Genomic DNA, 18,907 nt, shown 5'->3' with positions numbered 1-18,907 from the left:
TACATTTTTAAATGCAAATATCTGGTTTTATTTTACTTCTAGGACTTTCATTTTAGATCTACCGTCAAAGATGAATGAGAAGACATGCTTGATTGGCCTAAGAGGTATTAAAAGACATTTCTTTTAGAAGAGGAGGTAAAGCTGTTGCACTTCTTTTCTGTGGTAGTACAGGAGGCGTAAGCTTTCTGATTGTATGTGAAATATACATAATATGCTAGTCATTCCGATAGCTCAGCACCAAGAAATGGGAAAGCTTATGGTCTCCACGAGTCAGTTCTCTCTGTCACTTTGGCCTCATGAGTGGTTTTCATAGAGTCATTGAACAGTTAGTGTTGAAAGGGACCTGTTGAAAGCCCCATCCAGCCTGACCTTGAACACTCCCAATGAGAGGGGTATCTTTTCTTTTTTCCTGTTGTTTTCACTTCAGCAATAATACTTTTGGAAGTGGCATCCTGGATTTTGCTGATTCCAAAAGAAAATCAGATTTTGTGTGACTGTTGGAGGGAGGGAGGGACGGAAGGTGAGAAGTTCTTAACTCCTGTTGGGTTACTGAGCAACAGACAGGGTTTTCTTTGTTGTTTCTAACACACGGGTGATTTGGTGGGTTGGGGATGCCAAAAACATGCCCTTCATTACGCTTCATGCTCGCTTTCAACTGGAATGAGGGATTTAGCTACTGCTTAAGGCATTAGTCTGTGAGAACATTTATTGTGTGAGTATGTCACAGGATGAGTGGTTAGGCTATTAAAATTTATGAATTTACAGCCCTGGCAGTTTTGGGGTGGGGAAGAAAATAGGTTTGGAAAGTATACTGTACAAATTTGTTCTGGTATTATTGTGAAGCTAGTATTTCCATTTGTAATGACTGCTTGTGAGTCACTATGTGGGCAAGATGAGTTTTAAAAGGACAGTGAGGAAAATTACATTATGTGTCTAGAACTGCTCTAAAGGTGGTGTCTGATCACTGATGAGCTACAGACTGTGTCATTGAAATGACAGAGCAGCTGTCAGTCCAAACAGAGAGGCATCTGCTCTTTGATCCTGTTAGAAAAATCTGTGCCTGAGGCCTGAAGATTTTTGGGGAAAAGTAACTAGAAAACTCTCAAGAAAGTAAAGGGCTGTAATCACTCAAGAAAGGTTAGATGGATAACATGTCATAAAGAGTTACTCTCATTTGTTGAAGAAGCACTTATGCTCAAATTAGCTTGTTGATGGGCATATCATAGAAGGTGCCTTTTGAGATTTGAGTGTGACTGCAATTGATTGTGGGAAAATGAAAAAGTAACACTAAACAACCTCTGTTTCTGAAGAGCAAATATTGTGAAATAAAAAGCTCCATTTGCAAGAAGTACAGAAAGAAATCTTTCCTTTAAGAGAAAATGACCTGTTTTGAAAGAAAGTGTTCTGTCATGAGAAGTTTAAAATGGAAGTATGGGTGAGAATTAAGCAGAAAGATAGAATTGAGAGCAAACCAAAATGACTTGGATAATCCAAGTCATCCTTCAAAAGCTAGTTAGATCATTTACCAACTATCTGACAGGACCCTCAAGAGGTCAGGACAAAGAAACAGTGGAAGTGACAAAGGAACTAAGAGCTTCAAAAAGAAGAGGTGAAATGCAGTTGTCTTTGAGGATTCCACAGTTGATGAAACAGACTGCTTTATGGTAGTAAGTTCCTTTTCTTGCTTAGGCTTTCCTTCTCCTGAATATGCAAGTCCAATTGTGCAGGACAGTGGTTTTTATAGAGACTGATTTTCAGTTAGAAACTGCTGTTTGAATACTAGCTTGTAAATTATAGCTCTTAAGTATATAGAATCATAGAATCATAGAATAGTTAGGGTTGGAAAGGACCTGAAGATCATCTAGTTCCAACCCCCCTGCCATGGGCAGGGACACCTCACACTAAACCATGTCACCCAAGGCTCTGTCCAACCTGGCCTTGAACACCACCAAGGATGGAGCATTCACAGCCTCCCTGGAGAACCCATTCCAGTGCCTCACCACTCTCTCAGTAAAGAATTTCTTCCTTCTATCCAATCTAAACTTCCCCTGTTTAAGTTTGAACCCGTTACCCCTTGTCCTGTCACTCCAGTCCCTGATGAAGAGTCCATCCCCAGCATCCTTGTAGGCCCCCTTCAGATACTGGAAGGCTGCTATGAGGTCTCCACGCAGCCTTCTCTTCTCCAGGCTGAACAGCCCCAACTTTCTCAGCCTGTCTCCATACGGGAGGTGCTCCAGTCCCTTGATCATCCTCGTGGCCCTCCTCTGGACTTGTTCCAACAGTTCCATGTCCTTTTTATGTTGAGGACACCAGAACTGCACACAATACTGCAAGTGAGGTCTCACAAGAGCAGAGTAGAGGGGCAGGATCACCTCCTTCGACCTGCTGGTCACGCTCCTTTTGATGCAGCCCAGGATACGGTTGGCTTTCTGGCCTGCAAGTGCACACTGAAGCCGGCTCATGTTCATTTTCTCATCGACCAACACCCCCAAGTCCTTCTCCGCAGGGCTGCTCTGAATCTCTTCTCTGCCCAACCTGTAGCTGTGCCTGGGATTGCTCCGACCCAGGTGTAGGACCTTGCACTTGGCATGGTTAAACTTCATAAGACTGGCATCAGCCCACCTCACAAGCGTGTCGAGGTCCCTCTGGATGGCATCCCTTCCCTCCGGCATATCAACCAAACCACACAGCTTGGTGTCATCAGCAAACTTGCTGAGGGCGCACTCAATCCCACTGTCCATGTCACCGACAAAGATGTTGAACAAGACCGGTTCCAACACCGATCCCTGAGGGACACCACTCGTTACCGGTCTCCAGCTGGACATCGAGCCATTGACCACAACTCTTTGCGTGCGGCCATCCAGCCAGTTCTTTATCCACCGAGTGGTCCACCCATCAAATTGATGTCTTCTCTCCAATTTAGAGACAAGGATGTCGTGTGGGACAGTGTCAAAGGCTTTGCACAAGTCCAGGTAGATGACATCAGCTGCTCTTCCCCTGTCCATCAGTTTTGTAGCCCCATCATAGAAAGCCACCAAATTGGTCAGGCAGGATTTCCCCTCAGTGAAGCCATGCTGGCTGTCACCAAGCACCTTGTTGTTTTTCATGTGCCTTAGCATGCCTTCCAGGAGAATCTGCTCCAAGATTTTGCCAGGCACAGAGGTGAGACTGACTGGTCTGTAATTCCCCGGGTCATCCATTTTCCCCTTCTTGAAAATGGGGGTTATATTTCCCTTTTTTCAGTCATTGGGAACTTCACCTGACTGCCTAATTTTTCAAATATGATGGCCAGTGGCTTAGCAACTTCATTCACCAGCTCCTTCAGGACCCGCGGATGAATTCCGTCAGGTCCCATGGACTTGTGTACGTTTAGGTTTTTAAGATGGTCTCGAACCAGATCTTCTCCTACAGTGGGCCTGGGGTCTTCATTCTCACAGTCCCTGCGTCTGCCTTCCAAGACTTGGGTGGTGCAGTCAGAGACTTTGCCAGTGAATACTGAGGCAAAGAAGTCATTAAGAACCTCAGCCTTCTCCAAATCCTGGGTAGCCAGTTCTCCCGATATCTTCTGAAGAGGGCCTACGTTGTCGCTAGTCTGTCTTTTACTCGCTACGTACCTATAGAATCCCTTCCTGTTATCCTTAACATCCCTAGCCAAGTGCAATTCTTATTGGGCCTTAGCCTTCCTCACCTGGTCCCTAGCTTCCCGGACAGCATCCCTGTATACTTCCCAGGCCGCCTGTCCCTGCTTCCACCTTCTATAAGCCTCTTTTTTCCCTTGAATTTTCTTGAGCAGCTCCTTATCCATCCAAGGAGGTCTCCTGGCCCTCCTGCTGCACTTCCTTCTAGTTGGGATGCAACACTCCTGAGCTTGGAGCAGGTGATCCTTGAATAACAACCAAGAGTCCTGGGCCCCCCTGCTCTCTAGGGCTGTGTCCCATGGAACCTTACTAAGCAGGCTCCTGAAGAGGCCAAAGTCTGCTCTCTTGAAGTCCAGGGCAGTGATCTTGCTGCACACTCTTCTCACTGTCCCAAGGATCTCGAATTCGACCATCTCGTGGTCACTGCAACCAAGGCTGCCCTGGAGTGTCACATTTCTAACCAGCCCTTCCCTGTTGGTGAGCACGAGGTCAAGCATGGCACCTCTCCTTGTTGGCTCCTCTGTTACTTGCAGAAGGAGGTTGTCTTCCACACAATAGAGGAACCTCCTGGATTCCTTGTGCCGGGCCGTACCTTCCCTCCAACAGATGTCAGGGTGGTTGAAGTCCCCCATGAGAACAAGGGCCTGTGAGCGTGAGGCTGTTCCTATCTGCCTATAGAGCACTTCATCCACAGATTCCTCTTGATCGGGCGGTCTGTAACAGATCCCCACAGTAATGTCCCCCATCGCTGCTCTCCCTTTAACCTTGACCCACAAACTCTCTGTAGACTGCTCACCCGTCCCCAGACAGAGTTCCATACTCACCAGCCTATCCCTAACATAAATAGCAACTCCCCCTCCCCGCCTGCCAGGCCTGTCTTTTCTAAAGAGCCTGTAACCTTCCATTCCAACACTCCAGTTGTAGGAGCCATCCCACCATGTTTCTGTGATGCCTACTATATCATACTCCTGTAGTCGTGCACACATCTCTAATTCCTCTTGTTTGTTTCCCATGCTACAGGCGTTTGTATAGAGGCATCTGAGCCGACCTCCAAATGAAGCCGGCTCATTGGCTGGAGCGGCTGGAATATCTCTGCATCGCTCCGAGCATTTATTGTAGGTCCTGGCAACTGACTGGGAGTGTTGGGATGGAACGATGCCCCCCTCCCCCAACACATCTAGTTTAAAGAACCCTTGACCAGCCTGGCAAGCCTCCTACCAAAACCACTCTTCCTCTTCTTTGTCAGATCAGCTCCACCAGCCCCCAGTAGACCTGGCCTACTAACTTGGGTCCCGTATTCAAAACACCCAAACCCCTGACTATGGCACCACCCTTTTAACCATTTATTAACTTGGCCAATCCTCCTAGCTTTTTTAAGGTCTCCCCCTGTATCCTGGAGAATTGATGAAAAGACCATCTGAGCTCCAGAGCCCCTAACCACCTCTCCCAGGGCTCTGTAGTCCTTCTTTATGTTCTCCAGGCTACTGCTATCAACATCACTAGCACCCACATGGATCACCAGAAGTGGGTAATAATCCATGGGTCTCACTAGAGCAGGCATTTGTTACTGAACAATTTTGTTACATTTTCATTTGTTACTGAAAAGGGAATAGGTTTCAATGTGTGGAGCGCAAGTCAAATTCCATGTGATTGCCATCAGCTACTGGGAAGTGGGGAAAATTTAACGTAAATACAAAAACCTTTACCTTCAAACTTGTGTGAGGAGAGGGTGTATTTTGGATCCAGAGAAAGAAGCGGTGTTGGGGCGAATGGTCAGTGTTTTGCATCAGTGCTTGCTGGCTGTAGTTTATTCAAGAGAGCACAGTGGGATGGATTTGGTAATTGGGGGGGGCACTGAAAAGTGTACACGTACTTGCATAGGTGGTCTTAAATTCAGTAAAAATGAAAATTAAATAACTACTGAAATGTATGAGTTAATTCCTGTGAATTAGAGCAAAAATTGTTCAGATTAGTGAATGATGGACTGAAAATAAGGTCTGCTGGGACAGTACTGTGAATTTCCCCAGATTTCCTTTGTCATGGCAGACAAACAATTCTACTCTTGGTTTCACAAGCAACCGAGACTTAATTAACACTTAGAAATTGCTTTGAGAACTTTGGGTGAAAAGCTATAAAGTTATAATGATATTTGATTAAATGCAAAGAAAAGCAGTGCTTTTCTTGGAGAATGATTAGAGTTTGAACTTCTGTCACAAGGAATCATTTTCTGCTCTGGAGGCAGCCGTGTTTTGATCAGCATTCTATTCTTGGTGACAATGGCTTGTTTTGGTAGTGGAGATAAAGAGGCTAGGAGTAGCATTTGTGCTGTGCCGCATTGGTATGAAAGGCCTCTATCCCAGTGAATGAGCGGGAGCTCACCTTACCTGGTGTGTTCAGCTTTTCATGTATTATAACCTTTAGGGATGTTCTCTAAATCAGTTTTTATCACACATGCACAACTGCATGCTACTTTGGTCAAGAAAATGGATTTAAAACCACTTGGAAGGTATGGGAGAATGCTAGGAATAAAGAGGAACTTCCTGATTTTCTGCTGTAAACCAGGCTGTTTTCTTGTTCTGCAGTGGTGGGTTGACGTGGACTGCCTTGCCAGTGGGGAGGAAGGCGCTGCAAATGTCATTCTTCTTTCCCACATTATCTGAATTATGTAGCAAGGCATCTTTGGCTCAAGTGAGGCACAGGCTAAAAAGGCTCAGGAGGCTGCTTGTCAGTATTAGTCTCCTGCTGTTGCTACCTTCAGGTGAAGTTCGGAAGAAACATCAGTTTTTACTGGTGACTTATGCTTTTCTCTTGCTACCCCACCTGGAAAAAGGCACAAATCAGGTATTTAAATCCAGACTAATCTGTCTTCTGATCTGTGTACTCACTGAACTTAAGTGAGCAAATACTTGTGAGAATTTTGCAAGCATGAGTGAAGACTATATAAATAACAAAACAGTTAATACTATTTTACTGTAAGTAGTAAAGTTACTAGTAATAGTACCAGTTACTAGAACACCTCTCCTGTGAAGATAAGCTGAGAGAGTTGTTTACCCTGGAGATGCGAAGGCTCCAGCAAGACATTAACTGCAACCTTCCAGTCAGTATTAATAGGAGGCTTATAAGAAAGGTTAGGACAAAGTTTTTACGTCCTGTTGCAATAAAACAAGAGGTAATGGTTGCAAACTAAAAAAGGGTAGGGTTAGACTAGAAATAGGGAAGAAAAATATAGGATGGGAACACTGGAACAGGTTTCCCAGAGAGGTGGTAGATGCTCCATCCCTAGAAGCATTCAAGGTCAGGTTGGACAGGTTTCTGAGCAACCTGATGAAGTTGAAAATATCTTTGCTTATTGCAGGGGTGTTGAACTAGATGATCTTTAAAGGGCCCTTGCAACCTAAACTATTATATGCTAATATACTTACAGCATCTGCTGCCTAGTATCTCAAGACCATGCCTGTGGCTGCTGCTCTGGGAAGCAGTTCCATGGTGGTGGTCAGTATCTGCTCCCATACTACCAATGGACGAACTCAAAAAGGTCAACTAAGAACTCCAGCAGTACTGGTAGAAGAACCAGTTTTTTCCATTACTTCTTTTAGAGCATCCTTCCCAAAAGTTGTTACCATGATGGTAGAACCTGTTGAGTTTATATATCTTAATGCTATTCATGGAGAAGTAGCTTGACCAAAAGTAGCCTGTATAGTTTAAATAGAAGATCTAATTGTGTCACTTATTTGCAAACATGGACATTCTGTTAGTATAGACAGACTTCCTGCTATATGTCTGTTACAAAACGGAAAGCGTGTCCACTTTCAGATCAGTTGGAGGCAAGTAAAAAGGTTAGAAGGAAGGTTAAAGAAGAACTTGTTTATGACCTTTTATTAAAAAGACAAGAAATAAAGAAAAGCTGCTTTTCTTTGGAGGTGAAGAAGCTGCAGGGGAAGGAGGAGGAGAGTGCTGTGATGATAGGTCAAAATTCCAAGTTTCCAGTTTTGCATAAACGCAGTTCACAGTCGCAGGAGCACATTGTGAAATGGGAGATCAAAAATCAAAATGAAATTATTGTTCTGTGAGAACATGATGACCTGTGGAGAGTGATGTATGCCAGATCCTGCTGAGTATATCTGGCACCCTTCATCACCCTCCAATCTGCAAAGCCGTTTGGCATCACAGGAGCGGGGCAATATATGAATGCTGAAACACCTGCAAATCAGGCTCGAGGAGCAATCAGAGTGTGATAAACATTAATTAGTATAATACCCAAACCCTTAATGGAGGAAGGAACGTTGATTACACTGTCTCACTTGGGATTTCTTTCTGCCAGAGATGGTGTATGATGACAGTTTCTGATTACACTTACTCAGACGTGAAGTAAGACTTTAAAAACCTGCTTAAATACGGAGAGAGAAGAGCAGAAAGCAAACAAGTTGATCTTTGAGTGGTTCAATGTATTTGGCTCTTTATGAAAACATACGGTTTTGCCTTTTGCCTTTCAAACTTTTGAGGTGAATTGGCTTTGTGAACTGGCTCTGAATGCTTCCCTGGATTGCTGTAAACCATAAATGTCTCGGCAGCCTTCCTTTGCTCTCTCCATCTCAATCCGGCGATGCTGCCAGCGCTGGGGCAGAGGTACCGTGTGGGAGTGGGGAGAGTGGGGCTCGGGCTTCTCACGGTCCCTTTCTGACCGTGCCAGTCGTTGCTGCATGAACTCTGTGCTGGCCACAACAGTGCATAGAAACATTTGTTATGGTCAGGCCGTTTGTAAAGGAGACTCTAGTGCTTCATAAAACATCCTATGTTGGCCAACCAGAAACCCCTTCCATATTATAGCCTAGCTGTCTAGGGCTGCTTCAGCATAGTAGATTGTGCATCAAAACCCTGAGTTATGGATACCGGGGGCAATGCATTGATGTTTCCCCACCACTTCAGCAGCCGAAGGAGCCATAAAAGCCCATGGCCTTTTTTCAAGAAGATTTTTTGACAAATTAATACTTGAAAAAGCTCGATACTTTCTTCTTCTCTGCAGCGTGCAAGTGGAAGAGAGCCGTGATGTGCTTCTGGGTCCCAGGAAAGAAGCAGGTGAGGCTGGATTAGGTGAATTCCAGAGGTCCCTTCCAACCCTAATGATTTTGTCGTTCTGTGAAGGGCCTCGATAACCTGAGAAGAAAGGTGAATGTTTAGCACTATCTGCTGCTGCTGCTTTCATCATAGGATGATGTCTCTCCTCTCCTGGGAGGTAGTCTCTCCTCACGTCATCAGTGGTTCTCTCACTTTTGTAAACCCACTGAAACTTGTCCTAGGGGCAGTGGTATTATGCTGCTTTGGGTGCTGGTGCTGTGAAAGAATGAATGGCAAGCAGCACTGTTATCATCTCTTGTTATGCTGCTCCAGCCTTAGCTACTTGGAGAGTCTTGGGATGTAATAAAATGCAAGAACCATAAATTCTGTCCCTTCTAATTCATGCCTTCTGCAGTAAGGGAGGAATTTAATAAAAGTACACTTTGTGGGGGAAAGAATTAAAAAAGAAAGAGGCAGCTTGACTTTTAGGCAAAAAGCCAGGATTTTGCAGAGCAAATTTGTCATATGTACTCTGAAGTTCAGAACAGCAGTGCCAAGCCAGCCCCCTGCTATCTCTCAGGGCTGGAGTTTGGGCTGGGGAGGAGACCAGGAGCCTGATTTGCTGTGATGTGTACAGTCCTCATTTAAGGGAAAAGTCATTTAATACTTCAGCTGCCTTATCCTCCTGTGCAACTTCATTTCTCATTCTGCTCTGTAATGTTCTTTCTCCTTGGTTGGTCACTTGCTTTCGCACTTCAGACATGAAATTGAAGTTCTTGGATATTCTGGAGAGGTTTGTTCCCAGCCTCTGCTGCCTCGCCTTTCTCATTCACCTTGGTGTGGAGTTTGTCTCTCCCACTTCCCAAGTTTTGTCATCCCTGTCACTTTTGGGTGATGTGTACACTCAGCATAAACCGCAGAGGGTCTCCTGCTGCTGTGATGCTTCCTCCCAGCTGAATTCTTGCTCAGGCACCTTTCTGGGAATCTGTCAGCCTGTCTTTAAACCTGCTCTGATTTTAATCTTTACCCTGATGCTGTCTGATCCCTAGCAAAAACAGACGGTAAAAGTAATCTTTGATTTTCTGACCTTTAAAATTCTTTTTTGGCATTGTGGAGCGCTAGGAGACCGTCATAGAAACACAGTAATATTGCCAGCGCTGACAAGTGTCCAGTGTCCTGATGTCAGATTCCTAATGCCTCAAATATTTTTCCTATCAGAGTAAGAGAACAGTAATTTTTCCCCATGATCAGCCACAGATGCAGCGGAGGAGGTCTTTCAATAGCCACCCGAATGTGAGGTCTGTCAGAGGAGTTATAAGGAAATAATGGGAAGTGATCTGCTCCATGGGTACAGATGGCACATCTGCATTTAAAGGATATGGGGCAAGCGAGGAAGGCGATGAGGTGGGAGTAAGCATGCTGTGGGTGTTGGAAAGAGTTGTCTCTAAACTGGAGAGGAGTTCAAGACAGCAGGATGGGGGGCTTTAGGAGGAAGGAATAACAAAATCAAACCTTGGGGTGATGCATAGGGGGCTTGACTGCAAAAAAGATTTCAGAGGGACAAGAGAAAGCTTGAATCCAAGCAGCTGAAAGAATAACTTTAATATCTGCTTAGATCAAAAATAAAAGTCTCTATGGATTGAGAGGTAATCCACTAGATAGATTTAATCTGCCACGGATTACTTCCCCAAGGAAAAGCACTGGGAGGGGAAGGTTGGTTTGGCTCAGTGCCCCAGATTTGAAGGCAGGTGATGTATCTTCCCTTCTTCCGCAGGCCCCTTTCCACTCATCGCAAAGCATGTGTCCTGCCCAGAGGGAGGGGCTCTCGCTATTTGGCTGGTGCTTCTCTGCCACTCCAGAGTCACACTGTATCTAGCTAGAGGTTTCTTAGGCAGAAAGGAGTACAGAGAGCAAAATCACACAGCACTGGCTAACAGGATAGGCACATAGGTTCAGATGCTGATGGTGGTTTTGGCTGTCTGAGTGCAGGGTTCTGAGGGGCACTAATGGGCCACTTTATTAACACCTTCCCTGTCTTGATTGCAGTTGCCTTTCAAACAAACACCACTCAGTAACACACTCCTTAAATGGAGGTTGAGGTCTGATTGCCACCTTGCTTCAAACACTTTGCCTCTGAAATCCTTGGCAACAGCCCTCTCCATCCATTCCTGTTTCCTTTCTTTACGAGCAGTGGTTAACTCCTTTGAGTAAGTTCAGTTTCCACAGCAATAGCAATACTAAAGTTGCTGGAAGACACTTGAACATGGTGAGGTTTTTCCCCCATGTGTTTTTTCAAAATCAATATGGTATATTATCTCTTTTAACTAACACATACACCTGTATCCTGAACTGCACATGCATAGCAGTCATGCACATGTGGCAGAATTTGGATTAGTTGGATTGAGGGGATTTAATATTTTTTTTCATAGTTATCTTCCTCAGCAGCAAATAAATTCTGTAGACTGGTTTGTGTTACATCTGTGTTGTGGGCCTGCATTTGTACCACCTCAGGTGAAGGTTTTTGGCAGATCTCCTAAGGTCAGTGGGATTTTGGCCTGTCAAATCCCAGGCTCAATCACAGGAGAAAGTACAGGGTGCCTCAGAGAAGAGTTGTCATGGTTTGAAACACCTGAACTAGCATTGGACAACTTCCCTAGCTTGGGCTGGAAGCTTCTTCACAGCTAGCAAAGGAGTGAGTGTGGTAGAAGAGAAGGTTGATACTTAGTAGTGAAGCATTGGGGATAATGTGGGTCAGGAAAGAGAGCAAGGGAAGCATTTGACTACCTCACTTGACATGCATGGAGTGGAAGGTATGGGAGCAGTTACTGGTTTTCAGGCCTGAGTTTGCATAACTATTTGCTTAACACTTCCTTCTGGGAGAGAAACATGTGCTTGTCAGCTCTGAGAACTGTGTCTGGGAATCAGCAGGGTACTGGCTAAAAGGCAGTTGATACTTTGCTTTTACCCGGAGCTTCAGGAAGGCTTTGTTGAGCTGTTCTAGCAGAGGGATCTACTCATGGGTGAGAGGGAAAATTGCATCATTGATTTGAGTGAGAGCAGCAAAGCAGAAATAAATGACTGGTTGGTTTTTTTTTCAGCTTTGAAGGAAGTAAAAATAGTCAGATGTCCCCAGGAGCAGGGCTGGAAATAGCGTAAATCAATACAACTGTGAAACACCTAGAAAAGAGGTGAACTGTGAGGTGGGAAAACGTACTGGGGAGGGCAGTTAGGGAAGATGTAGGTCCTTCAGAGGCATCTCACAGTTTAACAAAACAAGGCAAAAGGACAGCCCTCTGACACATGAAATTTGCTGCACACAGGTGCTAGGGAATGTATGCTGAAAGGAACAACAGAAACTACTCCGAGAGCCTATCAAGTGTGTAAATGATGTGGACTTACACCACTGAGACAGAGGGAGGGTGTGGGAAGGAAATCATGAACAGATTTGTACTTCATGTTGGTACAAAATACAAGCTGTTAGGCTGTGTTTAAAATAAAAGGATGGGGAAATGGGGAATAATTCTGAGGGGAATCTCATGAGGTTCAGTTTTATTCATCTCCCACTCCAGAAAGAACAAACATGCTGTGTGGTTTCCTGCTATATGCGTAAGGAAGGATTTTCATGTCTTCAGGAAGAGGGAAAAATGGCTGTGAGCAGACAGAAACACTTATAAGTGTTTAGAGAAAGAAGTGGGGTTCTTTCAGAACAATACAAGGTGAATAGGCTGCTTGTACTTGCGATTTTTTTCACTACCTACAGTAGGGGAGCTTTAGTGGAGTCTATTTCTGTACTGTAATAGGGACTGTGCTGCACAGAGTGAAAATGCTTGAAAAGATGGATTCGGTACAGTTTGAAAATGGGAATTGTGGGTCATTGCTAGTGAATTTGTTACTAAAAGGAATGATACAGACAGTGGGGGAAAAAGCTTGGGAGCTCTCTACTCAAAAGCAAAGAGGAACTTCTGGTAAAATCTAAATACAATAGTTTGAATTTTACAGATCCAACAGAACTCATTGCTACAAAATATTGCTGAAGTGGAGTTCTGTCTCTCCTAATGGGTTGTATAGCCATAAAAATGTTCTTTGCTGACTTCGTCAGAGGGGTGAAGATTCAGAACAGCTCTCAGGTTTTGATCTTTGGAGGCTAGGGAGAACCTGCTGGTTATGCATGGGGAAGGAAGGTCTCTTCTGAGAAGGTGGCTCCATAGTTCCCTGTAACTGATGCCTCCTAGCCTCTGGTTGACCCTGTGTGACAGTTCTTGCAGAGTGGTAGTGACTGTGCCCTGAGCACAGCCAGGACAGCTTCCTTTGAGGGGGAAAGTGAGTGAGCAGATACGGGGTACTTAGTTGCTGCCTGGGATAAACCGCAAAACAAGAAAACCTGTGGGTTAAGAACAGTTTAATAATTGAAGTAAAATATAATAAATATAATAATAATAGCAATAATTGTCATTTGTAATGAACAGGGAAATTTTTAAAAAGATAAACAAAATCCACAAAGACAACTGATGCAAGTGAAAAACAAGTGAAAAACCTATGCCCAGCCAGTCCCTGAGCAGTGGCCCCTGGCCAACTTTCCCCCTAGTTTATATGCCAAGCATGATGCCATATGATCTTGGATGTCCCTGTGGTCAGTTGGGGACAGCCTGTTGTGATTGTGTCCCCTCGCAACCTCTTGTGCACTCCCAGCCTGCTGGTGGCACGGTGTGAGAGGCAGAAAAGGCCTTGCCTCTGTGTAAGTGCTGCTCGGCAGTAACTGAAACATCTGTGGGTTATCAATGCAGTTTCCAGCACAAATCCAGCATAGCCCCATGTGAACTACTATGAAGAGAATTACCCTAGCCAAAACCAGCACATCTAGTTTTGCAGAAATTATGCAAGTTAGCATGCTTTATTACTCCAAGTGAGGACCTCATGTTGTTTAACTGATGTGGAAACCACGTCACAAAGCTGCGAAGCTTTGGAAAAATGGAAGAAGTTGTTCAAGAAACTGCTGGTATAGTAGAGGTCCTGAAAAGTCTTGTGTGTCCTTAATTCTGCCCATTAGCATGTGTTGCCTTTCATGTTATTAAAAGTCATTTTAATTAAAAGTATGTTGGCAGTTAATAACCGGCCATGGCTTTCTTGTCATCAGTACCTGCAGAGGGCTTGTGACACTCTGGTGTGGCAAAAAAGCTGCTGTTCTCCATCTTTCTGTGCTGTGCCTCAAGCAGCTGCAGGAGCATTGTGCTGTGAGTCACGGACTAGACCTGCCTTGCTGTCGGAGTACATAAAGCTCTCAGTGGGAACAAGACAATCATAGCTCGACCACCACTATTTTGCCTTATGAAACAACCCAGTCCACCGAGATTCACATCCTTTCCTGAGGGTCTGGCTGCTGCCAAAGAGTCTCCAGCTTTGACTTCTTCATGTTAAGAAAGGTGCTTTCCTCCTAGGATCTCCCAGCGGGTAGAGGCCAGCCGAGCACAGCTTCAGGCAATCGGGGAGAGGGTCACACTCGCCCAAGCGAAGATCGAAAAGATAAAGGGCAGCAAGAAGGCTATTAAGGTAGTGACTTCAGTGGAGGCTGCATGGTCTCCCTTCTTCCTTCCACATTTCCTCTTTGCTCCTAATGTAAGCTATGAAGAAGAATAGGCTGCCACTCATCTCTCCATGCCTCGCTGCTGAGCAGGGTTGTGATGAGAATCCCTTTCCTGTCTTGTCCAGTTTATGATTTCTAGACCTATGAGCCTCACAGCTCTAGGCCTTAGGAGGCTTATAGAGGTTGCTGCCCCTGCTGCATCCTGAGAAAAGGGCATATGCTTAACTAAGCCAAACATCCTCACACTTCAGGCTTATAGACACTTTGTCTGAATGAAAGCTGCTGTTACAAAGCCTCCTCTTAGTGCATCTTAATCCTGTTGAGCCATGTAAAACTGGTGAAAATCCTTTGGTCCCTGTTTTTCCTACATTTTATATAATATTTCCAACTCCCTTCCTGCTAGTGGAAGCCTTTCTGACTTCCTAGTACTTAGAGAGAAAAGCTCTGGCACTTCCAGTTTTGGAATTGACAGCCCATGCATGTTCAGGTCCAAGGCTGTCCATTCCCACTGGCAGCATAGATTCTGTGCTTGCCCCGCCCCTGGAATCATAGAATGGTTTGGGTTGGAAGGGACCTTAAACATGATTTAATTCCAACCCCCCTGCCACAGGCAGGGGTTGCTCCAAGCCCCATCCAACCTGGCCTTGAACACTGCCAGGTATGGGGCAGCCACAGCTTCTCTGGGCAACCTGTGCCAGGGCCTCACCACCCTCACAGTGAAGAACTTCTTCCTAACATCTAATCTAAACCTCCTTTCTGTCAGCTTAAAGCCATTCCCCCTTGTCCTGTCACTACTTGCCCCATAAAATCCCTCTCTAGATTTCTTGTAGCTCCCCTTTAGGTACTGGAAGGTGCTGTAAAGTCTCCCTGGAGTCCTTCTCTTCTCCGGGCTGAACAAGCCCAACTCTTTTAGCCTGTCTTTGTAGGAGAGGTACTCCAACCCTCTCCTAAGTGTTACTGTATTATAGGGCTGCCTAGTTGAGGTTTTTCAGTCCCTCCTTGTTTCTCCACAGGTGTTTTCCAGTGCCAAGTATCCAGCTCCTGAACGGCTGCAGGAATACAGTTCAATTTTTGCTGGTGCAGAAGACCCAGCTAAACAGAAATGGCCAAGACACAAGATTCAGAGCAAACACCGAATGCTGGATGAGAAAGCTCTGCAGGTAAGGAGGAGGAGAATAGACCTTGAGATGAACAAGCAAAGAGAAGCTGGGAGGCTGTTAGTCTCTTTGAAGAGGTAGACTAGGGCTTTAGGATGTAGGCTGGGACCAGAACATCTTTTTAGTTTGGCCTGTTGATGGATATGTCTGAGGTCAGGCTGGGAAGCTTGGAAAGCTGCCAGTAGGAGAGGGCCATGTCAGTACAAGACCTTGGCTGGGTGGTTGAGTGCGCTGCATGGATGTCAACTGCCAACTCTCTGGAGCAGTTCTATGTTCTGAAATACTACTGTGTCCTGTAGCAGTGCTGGTCGGTGCTGCTGGCTGGGCTTAGGGCTTTGGCTGTCTGTGGCAAGGTGGCTGGAATCAGGGTCATAATGGTTTGAAAAGCAGTTTTTGAGGGCTTCAATACAAGCGGTGGTGTGAAGGGAAAGGTAAAAGTGCTTGAGAGTGTGTTAGGAGAAAGGGGAGTCAGAGCATTTTCTGTCCTAGGAAGGCATTGTGATTGGGTATTGTCCCTCCCTGGTTTTACATGTTGAGGAGGAAGATCATTTGTGCTTTGCTTCTCCTTTGCCTTGTGTTCAGCTATTGTAGGTTGCAAGCTTTTCAGTACCCAGCACAGCTGGGACTTCCAGGTGTGCCTATAGCACTGATGTCTGTGGCTGGTGGTGTTGAAGGAGGTCCTGAAGTACTGAGTTCCCTTTTAGCCTGTAGGGTGAGGAGCACCACTCTGCCTGAGTGGCAGAGGAGCTTCTTAGGGAGGTCTTAGAAGTTTGGGATTTGGCAGGAAATGCTGCCAAAGGACTTTCCAGCAATTTGGGTCAAATCCCTGGGTTGGAAGGAGAGAAGGAAGAGTTGCTGTTCTTAAAGTTGAAAAGTTGCTGTGTATGCGCTGTGCCAGGAGTAGCAGATGTGCTCTTCTTGCAGGTTAGGGATCAACCTGACAACTTCCCTGCTCTCCATCCCTAAAGAGACTTTGTTCCTCATCCTTGTGTGCCTCAGCCCAAAAATAAAGCTGCCACTGAATAATGTATCATGCTAAACTTTGCTGAGTGTTAATGGAGCTGAGACCTTGCACGGTGAGGTAGTTATGAATATTTCAGCCAGGCCACGAAGCGGGGTTGCTGGCCAAATGGACAGCTGGCAAACTCTTGAGCAAGGTTTGTGCTTCCTTCAAGCACAATGGACAGAGCTGTGTATGGGACCTGCTGCTGCACAGCCAGAGGATGCTGGTTGCAGTTGTACTGTCTCGCTGGTGGCCACATCCCATAAGAGCATGATGGGGCAGCAAAGGTAGGCAGTGAGTGGGCAAGGGTGATGCTTTCCCTCCCTGAAGGGCTGGTGGCAGTGTACAGCCACTCACACAGGGAGGGGATTGAGAAGGGCATCAGCTGGTAGAAAACAGTGTCCTGCAAAGAGCAAACGGTGTTCCCATTCAACTGGCCTGCTGGCTCCAGTAGGCTCTGCATGACCCTCCCCACAACACCCCATGCCACCTCTTCCCTGTTCCAGGCGGTCTCTGTACATTGCCGTGTTCTGCCCTTCATGACCAGGGCTGCTTCAGCAGAGGGAGGAACTGTTGCAGGCCTCTAGGGATGTTTGTATTTGTTCCTCCCTTCCTGTGTCCCATTTCTTCATCCTCCTCTGGGGCTGTTGATCTTTCTCTGGCTTTGGTGACCCTACCTTATGCAGTGGTCTTGTTACTCTTGCCAAGCTCATACACCCTAGCTCCTGCAGCTCTTCTGTGGGGTGAGGGGGCACTGCTGGCTGTCAGCCAATGAATGTGCCAGGAGCATCTGGTGTGCTGAGTGGGGCTTGGAGCAGCCAAGCTCTGACCACATTCGAGGGGGACAGGCCCTTCTCGGCCATAGTTGAGCACACAGCCTGACATATCTTGCAGTAATGAAATGTGACAGAGGAAAGTCTAATGTTTGCATTTGTGCCCTCCTCAATTATTCAGGGCTTTCAGCAAAGTCTTATTGCCTGTTTTCACTTCTAATGAGGGCCTCTTTGCTGGGAGCAGTTGCAGTGGCCTTTGCTAACTTCACTCGCACACGCTTCACCAGGAAAGCAAGTTCTACTTTTGTCAGTTTGAGGGTAAGTGGTGGCAGCCTGTGCTCAGCATTTAGGGTTTGTGCTCTGGGGGGAACCAGCTGCGTTGGAAATGTGCATGGTTCTGCAGTGTATTTAAAAATGCTTCCCTCCTGGGAAATTCTCCTTTCCCACTTTGCATCCCAAGCAAGAGAAAGCTCAGCTGTTGAGAGGCACTGTTTAGGTTGGTAGGGCAAGCACTGATGGATAAGACTGCCAGAAACAAGGTCCTGGTGGTAAGCCTGGAAAGCCATTTGCTTTGCACATTACTGTGGTAGCAGCCAGGCAGGGTTCAGCAGTGAATTGGGGCTGGCACTGAGTGCTGTCTTTGCAGTAGGAGCTGTATCTGGGCGCTGTCCTTAGGAGGCTGGAAAACAGGGTGGGAGACATGTGCCTGGACTTGGGAAGAGGTCCAAGCAAAAGCTACATTCCACTGCTGAAGCAGTCTTTCTGGGCTTCAAAACTGTCAGTAACTTGGTGTCTCTGAATTCTGTCTCTCTCCAAGTCCACCATGGGCATGGGGAGGCTAAACCAGGGGTTTGGCACTTGCCCATCTTCAAGTGCTTTTTGAGCTAGCCTCAGCACTCCCTTGGCATGGAGGGAATGGAGTTTCTGGTGTATCATAGCAGTTCCCTTTGTAATAGTGCATGCTGAATTAAACTTAAGCACCAGGGTGACTTTATATGTATTTTAACTGTAGGGTCTTAGGAAGAAAAAGGCCTGGAAATGCAGCATCCGTAGGGATGTGATCCTGCCTGGTGTCAAACCCCAGCATTCCAGTGCCCCCCATGCCTTCAGTATGCCAGTGCTGCCGAACCTTAGTCTTCAGGCTTTAATGTCCCTATAAGAAAACTGATGTTTTAAATGGCATGTTAACTTGTGGAATTCACAGTTGTACAATATGTGGCTGTTATAAATTTCAAACCAGATCTAGGTAGTTGACCAAGACCAGCACTTTGGTGGCATTTAAGTTAAAAGGATTATGAAGAGCCTCACATTTCCGAGTAATACTCGTGTTTAGTGCTTTTATAACTGCCTTAGATGAGACTTATAAGTAAATTTAGGTAATGGTTGGTTTCTCACTATGCCCTCAAAGTGACGCACATACTTCCAGTGCTAATTGAAATCTACAAAGAGAGAATTAAAAAAATACATATATGACTTGAGGGCTCAGTGTGTGTGAGCAGTTCTGGCAACAACGTCAGCACTCCCTCATGCTTAAAAAATTCAACATTGGGAAATGAATATTAATGCTTCAAAAGAACCTTTATTTTTGAACCTCTGCTTCTGCTGCTACTAAATAAGAGTTTGTTGATTTTTGCCTCCTTGCCTCTGTAAAAATTCAGGCTGTTTGTTTCAGTGTGTTTTTCACAAGTTGGAACGTGTTC

The 18,907-nt window shown here is 45.6% G+C and overlaps 1 protein-coding gene across 4 annotated transcripts in view; it reads left to right on the top strand.

Moving 5' to 3' along the window:
• The window catches only part of WASHC1 (WASH complex subunit 1), a gene marked incomplete at its 5' end in the record, with an annotated part of 48,342 nt that overhangs the window by 23,013 nt on the left and 6,422 nt on the right, over positions 1 to 18,907 (top strand). For all 4 annotated transcript variants that reach the window (XM_080624361.1, XM_080624360.1, XM_080624362.1 and 1 more), the window contains 2 exons: positions 14,129 to 14,240; positions 15,288 to 15,434. In XM_080624361.1, the coding sequence (XP_080480487.1) occupies positions 14,129 to 14,240; positions 15,288 to 15,434 (259 nt within the window). The remainder of the gene's footprint in view (positions 1 to 14,128; positions 14,241 to 15,287; positions 15,435 to 18,907) is intronic.

The sequence above is a fragment of the Psittacula echo genome, assembly GCF_963264785.1.
Source record: "Psittacula echo genome assembly, chromosome: 1".
NCBI classification, from domain to species: Eukaryota; Metazoa; Chordata; class Aves; order Psittaciformes; family Psittacidae; genus Psittacula; species Psittacula echo.
The sequence above is the reverse complement of the archived record's forward strand: the minus strand, read 5'-3'. Positions and strand labels throughout refer to the sequence as shown.